Genomic DNA, 8,791 nt, shown 5'->3' on the forward strand with positions numbered 1-8,791 from the left:
TCCAGAAAATACTTTTCTTTAAAAATTTATTTCTCGGGCTTGGGACCTCGAAATTTGATTTCGGGCATACGCCCAAGTCCCATATTTTCCTACGGACCCTCCGGGACCGTCAAATCACAGGTCCGGTTCCGTTTACCCAAAATATTGACCGAAGTCAACCTAAATTCATTTTAAATGCAAAATTCATTATTTTTCACAAATTTTCACATAATGGCTTTTCGGATACACGTCCGGACTGCACGCAAATCAAGGTGAGACAAAAAGAGATTTTAAGGCCTCGGAACACGGAATTCATTTCTAAAACAAGTGATGACAAGGTCATCACAATTGTAAAATGGATAAGCTTACAATTTTTTTTTGTAAAGTGAGTATAGCTCCAATTGTGACCCCAAAATCAAGTATAACTGCAAAAGCCCCCTCAATTTTGATTCAAATAACAAATTGTCCCAATAAGAAAATAAAAGAAAATTGATGTTTCTCCTTTTTACAACTCCTTTTATTTCTATTTAAATGAAATCCTTTCCTTATTAATATGTTTAAAAAATAATGACACATTTCTATATTTGGAAATAATTTAACTTTAAACTTTTTAATTTACATACTTTACCCTTAATAATAAATTTTTATAGCCACAAAAATGTCATGGTCCCACAAAGCTTTTACCCACATATTTCAAAAGTCTTTTTTTTCTTAAATTTTGTGTCAAGTTAAACTATATCATCTAATTTGAAATGGAGGGAGTATTTTTTTTAGATTTAGAGCCTGTCAAGTTTTTGGGAGGTCAAAAGTAATTTTTCTCTCCAAAAAAGTACTTTTTAAAAAAATAAGCTGTTTGACCAAGACGTAGAAGTACTTTTGGCCAACAACAGAAGCAGTTTTTCTGCTTTTGGGAAGAAGCAGAATTGTGCTTCTTCCCAAAAGCAGAAGCAGAAGCAGAAAATTAATTTATTCAAGACAAAACTATCCTCACCATAAATTTATATTTTTCAAATTATCCCTTACTAATTTAAGCTTTTTTTTGTTTACTTTTCTATCATTCTTTTAAAATTAGAGATATCATATATATGGATATGTTGTAACTTTTCAAATTCTTTTTTGACTTTTTATTTTTAATTTTTTCTGTGTATTGTCTTGTAACTTTTCAAATAATCTTCTTCTTTTTTCACACTAGAGCAAAGTATCTGTGTCCTTGTTTGGATTATCAATTCTCTTCCTACAAATAATCTTTTATAATTTCTTCTATTATAGGCTATTAATTCTCGAATCTTAAAAATAGTTAACAAATTTAATTTGTGAAAAATACCTACAAATAGGTAATAAATTTATAATTGTATCACATAATCTAGATTTATTACAAGAAGAAGAAAAAGCCTTCATATTAAACCAAGTGACAGTCACACAATAAGTCACTTGACAATTTAAGGCAAAGCTAGCTAGGTTAGGTAATAATTAATTTATTTTTTAATTTAAATTTTAAAAATATAATAGTTACTATTTTTGAAGTTGAATTTAAATATACTTAACTATTTTTTTACGAAAATAATAATTTTTTTTATATTTAAAAATATTTCTATTTTATGCTCAATACCATCTTTCAAGTTTGACAATCAAAATTATTTTGTTACAACTACCATGACTATACATAATTTCATTCGACGATATTCTTCTACCAATAAGGAATTCAATTATTTTTCTAATAAAGATATTACTGCAGAAATTGAGGAATGAGATGGGCCTTCTAGTATTCCTTTAGAAATGCTAGGCAAGTCTTCTACTAATATGGAGGCGTTGTGTGATAGAATTAGAGATGAAATTGATGAGAAATATGATCATATGTGAGTGACTTTGTTTATCACTTCATGGTGGATTATCAATATATAGTAATTTGTGGAATAGACTTCTAATTCATACTAAATAATGACAATAAGTAATTATACTAGATAATATTATATGCTTTGGTATAATTATATATGTTATATTGATTTAAATCTTTAATATGTATATTTACTTTATGTTTCATATTTTAACTAAATAAAATAAAAAAAATAAAAGTCTCTTATGTTAAATATTTAAGTTCATTTTTCTCTTTAAAATAATTATAAGACCTTGATTTTTGGTATTTTGACACTCAAAAGCACTTTTTAGAATAATTGGTCAAACACAATTTGTTTACCAAATGTTGCAAAAAGTACTTCTTAAATGAATTGGCCAAACACAAACTTTTTTTTAAAATACTTTAAGAAAAGGTACTTTTGAAAAAAAAAAAATACTTTTCAAAATAAGCAATTTTGGCAGCTTAGCCAAATGGGCTCGTACTCGGTCAAAAAGTTAAGCTAAGGCCTGATTATTACCCAATCGAGATTCTGAAACTAAAGTCTCCAAGTTTAATTTTATGAATTTTTTCATAGCTATACACTATTGGAAACTTTATTACCCTTAATGTCTATGTTTAGCTAATTATCCGGCATAAATAAATTTTGTTTACAAAATATGTACAATCCACCTTAAAAGGCTCGTAATCCATTATTTGTGTCTTCGATAAAGGATGTACTTACACCCTTTTCCTTTTTTTTTTTCTCATCTTCTCTTTCGGACATCACATTTAAAATAGCCACACTCTCTGGATCTTCCCAGTTACGTTGATCTTGAGCCTCCATCTCCACTAAGAAAGATTTTTTTCTGCTACTAACAATAAAGTTGTTTCTTTAGTTTAGGACTCATCAGTCATCACTCATTTCCTCATTCAAAAACATCTCCTCAATCACCGCACTGCACCAGATCTGTTACCCATTTTTCTTTTTGCCATTTTATTGCATTGATGCCATTCGTATGCACTTAGAAAATATTCAAAGTTCAACACGGAAAATCATTATCAATATTAACTTTCTCTTATTAGAAAGTTAATATTAGTGTGGACTAATTGTTGTGATAATATAGGTTCTTTATTCAAAAATGGTGGATTTAAACCTCATACAGTTACAACTTCATATTGTAAAATAATTATAGGAATTACAAAGTCTATCCTCTTACCGCACAGAGGACAGATTTTACAAGAGAAGCACATCCACGAACAGAAATTTTCATAGCATTGAACTGGGCCTGAAGTTGTTTATCATCAGTGGAATTGCAGCATGAAGTTCCATTATAAGGACAAAATGTTAGAGGAGACTTTTGCTGAAGAGGAGCCCCTGTAAACACATGAAGTTATTGGAATAGATAACTGCAAATAAGAAGTTTTTCAAGACAAAACTTGTAATGGAACAGTGCAAATGCTGAAACTTACATAAATCACTACACAAAGGAAGTGAAAAAGAAGGACACGGAAGATTGAAAAGAATGATGAATATGATGAAAGGACCCCTTCCCATGATTCCTAATCCTAGCTAATAATTAGTCAACATTTCTTTGTTTTTTTTTTCCTTTCTGAAAGGCCATAAAAAGGTGTCCAAAAGATAATAGATTTAGCTGAGGATAATACAACTACAATATCATACACATAAATAATTTTTTTTATACAATATGTCTTTTGTATATTTTGTATCTGATTTATACATAGTTAAAACAAATTGCATACAACTAATTATATATTATACAATTTATCTACAACATTCACACATTATTTTTACCCAGTTAAATACAACTACAATAACTTACAACTTAAATACAAATTTTATACAATATATCTTTTGTATATTTTGTATCTGATTTATACATAATAAAAACAAATTTCATATAACTAATTATATATTATACAACTTATATACAACTTATCTACAATTTTCATACATTATTTCTACTCAGTTATATACAACTACAATATCATACAACTTAAATATAATTTTTATACAATGTTATTCAACTTTCATACAATAGTTAAATGAATAAAAAAAAAATAAACAACAAAATACAATTTTTCTACAATTTTACTACAATTTCTGCAGTATAATGTATGTCATGTCTTCTTCTTCTTCTTCTTCTTCTTCTTCTTCTTCTTCTTCTTCGAGTTTCAATCTGAAATTCAGCCAAAACCAAATCTAATCTTCACCAAAACCCCTCAAAATTGAGATATAAACTCCAAACCATATTCCCAATTATTTGCAACAACACCTAATCCAAACAAATAATGATTTTTGAAAACTCAAATTTGAATTCAAAGCTTCAAAATTTTTTAATGGCTATCAATGGTGGAATTGTTGCTCTCTTTTTCTTTGCTTTACATTACTAAAGTTTGGGATTGAGAGATAGAGAGAGACGTAAAGAGAATTCTCAATTCTTTGCAACAACATCTAATTCAAACAAACAATATTTTTTGAAAACCCAAATTCGAATTCAAAGCTTTTTAATGGTTGTCAATGGTGAAATTACTGCTCTCTTGTGCAAGATACGTGGGGGAGGGGGTAGGATGTAGAGAGAGAAACGTGGGGGAGTGGAATATATGTTAGAGTAATTTTAGGACACTAATTATTATCATTAATTCCCTTAAAATGTACATAAATGGTAGTAATTGGGTATATAAAATATAATTATAGTAAAACTTGATTAGGGAGGGTAATATAGTTTTATACAGTGTATAAGAATATAAAAATTCCTTAATTTTACTAGTTGGATTCATGTAAGAGAATTTGATTTCTTCTACTACATAACAATTGGTCAAATCACATTAATTCCTGTTATTTCTCTCCAACTAAAAATTTGGTCTTTACCTTAATCTATATCTTTGATCTGAAATATCAAATACATATGATTTTGTAGTTTCTTAAACTTTTGATATTAAAATATCAAATTTGGTCCTCATGTACCTGAAGCTTCAGGTAACCTCAATAATGATAATATGTATACATTTAAAAAGAATTAACTAACTTTCAGGATAGCTTGTTACACAAAAACAAAAAGTAAACAAACAATATTAACTTTTTGATCATATCATGATTCAAGAGTTAAACACAAAGAATATTCAAGCTATGTCTGGTTGCACAGACAAGCTTTTGTTACAAAATAAACGAAAAAATGAATGCATATATATATATATATATATATATAATCAAACCCCTAGCAATCTTTAAACTAGAGGCTGATCATTAGAAGAAATAAGAAACACAGCGTCGCTATAGATTTGGATACAGTTCCATGGAAGGAACCATTGACTTGTAAATCTCATATATAAGTCTATTCTCAAACTCAGTATTTGTATAACCCAATTTAGCTTCTCTTGCCTTTGGAATTCTTTTCGCACCAAACACATTCCCATTGTTCAATGAGTTTACATTTCCAGCCAACTTAATCATCATGTTCATGTAAGCATTCTTGAACTTGTTCCATAACTTCAATGGTGAAAGAATCTTCAATTTCAACTTTGGAATTGCTTTAATTCTCCATATTCTTTTGCTATTTCCATTTGCTTTACCAAACTTAGTGACCTTCATGTTCTTCCTTCCTGTACCATGTAGACGTTGGTATCTTCTTCTTCTCCACTGTCTCTTAATTAAGCCACCACTAAATATGCTTTGAACCAAATCCATCTCTCTATATCTGCTTTTGTTTATGTTTACGAGAGAGCTAATTATTGAGTTATGATATTTGTTTTAGGCCAAAAAAGATTACTATTTATATTAGGGAAGAATACGTAAAACAAGAAATTAGAGGAAGGTGTTCCGAAATTCCCTGGAAAATCAAAGGTATTAAATTGACATATTATGGTCAAACTACGAGTCAAAGATAACTTTCAAAGAAAACTACTAGAGAAGGCAAAAAAGAAGAAAGTCAAGCACTCCAATGAAGAGAGAATATATAAAACACGAGGAAATTATTAGAAAGAATACGTCTAGAAGTTTGATAGTCAAAACAAATTGACCCTCTGGAAGAAAGACATATTTAATTTGGCTTGAAGATATAGAGACTTCTACTAGTCGAAATTGGTTGCTAAGCCCAAGCCATTTTTGCAAGATATTTTTTGCAAACTCTACATAGAATTTTAGAACTTTTTTACTTCCTTTACAAATCAAATGTATAGTATGTCAAATATATATATATATATATTGCAAGATATTTTTTGCAAACTCTACATAGAATTTTAGAACTTTTTTACTTCCTTTACAAATCAAATGTATAGTATGTCAAATATATATATATATATATTAAATATATTTATATGGAGAAAAATTATTAAAATATCTATGTATTATCCTTATTGCTACTCCTATTACCAGTAGCGGAGCCAGGATTTGACCATTACCCTCACTAGTGAAAACTTTTGTTTTCTAGCACCATTATCAGCAACTATTGTTCCACTATAAACAATTATTTTGGAGAATTGAAGGGTCAATTTGTTGCTGAATATCCATTCGTTTTACAGGTAACGTGTGCCAAATTGAAATTCTTCAACTATACTAGTATTTGTTTTAGTTTTTTCCTTTTTCAAACAGACAGATTGTATACAGTCAAAACCGAACTTGTTTTTTTTGTTCGACTGATCGAGGCTGGAGCATGATAGGTCAAGGTTTGGTTTCGATTTATATCAAACTATAGCGCGGGGTTAAGTTGTCGAGGCCCTGAAACCGATTAAGCTCGAGACCTCGAGGTCGATTAAGATCGAGGTCAACCAAGATCGAGACCGAATAAGATGGAGATCGAAGGAAGACTGCTAAGTCAAATAACAAAAAATCGAGCTATCCGTGATCGGCCAAGGATCGTGGCGAGAATCTCGGCATGTATCAAGTCAAGACCGGTTGTTTAGCCAATCATGAGATTTTCTTCCGTATTTAGAGTTGTACCTTAAGTAGAATTCCCCTACTATATAAAGGGGGTTCTAATCATTTTGTGATCATCACATTCACGTCACAAAAGCAATATACATTCTCTCTTTCTCCATCATTTTCGTATTTCCTATATTTCTTATATTGTTATTATTTTTATTTTATGTTATGTATTATATGTTTTATTATGAGCCTATTGATAGTATTAATATATTGTATCTTGTTGCTCTCTTGAGCCGAGGGTCTCCTGGAAACAACCTCTCTGCCCCTCGGGGTAGGGGTAAGGTCTGCGTACATATTACCCTCCCCAAACCCCACTTGTGGGATTATACTGGGATGTTGTTGTTGTTGTTGTTGTTGTTGTTGTTGTTGTTGTTGTTGTTGTTGTTGTTGTCTTTCTTAAGATCTCAATACTTTGTCACTGTGTTCTTACTTTCTGGCGGAATATTCATTTGATTCGAGGGCAGCCTGGCTCAAGGATTAAAGCTATACATTTTATTTGGTTTGCTTTATTCATATTCGCAGTTAATTTCATTTCCAATTTACGTTTTCTATCAACTTGTGCTAAGTAAATCACGTGTCCTTAAAACCACAGTATAAATTCAATTATTATCCATTTTTAGGGTAAACAGTTTGGCGCCCACCGTGAGGCTAAGGATAATAGTGATTGCCTAGTACAAATTTTCGTAACACACATTATTTTACGCTTGTTCTTTGAAGTGTCTTTGATTTCAGGATTAGAAGATGTCAAACACTCAATCAGCACCTCAACACATTGACAATGATCTCAGCCACCACGACGAGAATGAGAACATTGTACCAGAAAATGTTGCACCCCCTACTCGCCTCGATGGAGTTCCGGCTGTAGATCCAATCGACGTCAGCTCACATATAACTATCAATGGAAATGTGGCCATCGATCTTGAAAGCAGCGTTTGTGAGGGTACCAGATCATCCACTCAGAATGCACATGGTGGTGAAGATGGCGGAATTAGCCAGTGGGTAATCTTCGAAATGTTGCAGGCCCAGCAGAAAGCAATAACTCAGCTCCAAAACCAGAACCACACGCCGAGCAGGGTCGACCTCGAGCCATCCCAAGAGGTTGTGCACAGGGTCGAATCGATTTCGAGAAAATCGAATAAGAAGGAATCGGAGACCAATCCCGCTATGATAAAAATGATCGAAGAGTTGACGAAGCGAATCGAGACGGGGAAAAATAAGTCAAAGAAAATGACAAGAAGGTGGAAACCTATAACTCCATAGTCGACCAAATCCCGGGGGAAACCACCAATATTGAAAGGACTATATTCTAAAAAGTTCGTACTAAAACCTTTCCACCCAAGTGCGGCCCCGAAGCCAATTCCCAAAAAGTTCCATATGCCCAAGATTCCGAAGTATAACGGGACGACTGATCCAAATGAACATTTACCTCGTATACATGCACCATCAAAGGAAATGACTTGGAAGATGACGAATTGAATCCGTATTGCTAAAGAAATTCGGAGAAACTCTATCAAAAGATGCCATGATATGGTATCATCATTTACCGCCTAATTCTATTGATTTGTTTGCTATGCTTGCAGATTCTTTTGTAAAGGTGCACATCAGAGCCATTGAGGTTGCAACAAGAAAGTCGGACCTTTTCAAGATAAGCAAAAAGAAAACGAGATTCTAAGGGAATTCGTATCTCGATTCCAAACGGAATGAATGGATTTGCCACCGGTCACCGACGATTGGGTTGTTCAAGCTTTCACTCAAGGCCTCAACGTCTGGAGTTCCATAGCTTCACAGCAATTGAAGCAAAATTTGATCTAGTATCCAGCTGTCACTTGGGCCTATGTACATAATCGGTATCAGTTGAAGTCAGGGTCAAGGATGACCAACTGGGGACTCCTTCTGGGTCCGTTTATCCTAACAAAATCAAGAGGGATATCGACCGAGAACCAAGGACGAATAGATATCAATATCAACCATACAACGGAGACCGTAGAGGAAGCGAGTCTGGGCGAAGCTTTGCACGGAATGAGAAGAGAAATGAC

The 8,791-nt window shown here is 32.1% G+C and overlaps 1 protein-coding gene across 1 annotated transcript; it reads right to left on the reverse strand.

Moving 5' to 3' along the window:
• Positions 1–5,105: 5,105 nt before the first annotated feature.
• LOC142177295 (uncharacterized) lies at positions 5,106–5,519 on the reverse strand. The gene has a single exon (XM_075245771.1). It carries the CDS (start codon positions 5,517–5,519, stop codon positions 5,106–5,108), a length of 414 nt encoding a protein of 137 aa, XP_075101872.1.
• Positions 5,520–8,791: the final 3,272 nt, after the last annotated feature.

This window comes from Nicotiana tabacum, chromosome 3, assembly GCF_000715075.1.
Source record: "Nicotiana tabacum cultivar K326 chromosome 3, ASM71507v2, whole genome shotgun sequence".
NCBI classification, from domain to species: Eukaryota; Viridiplantae; Streptophyta; class Magnoliopsida; order Solanales; family Solanaceae; genus Nicotiana; species Nicotiana tabacum.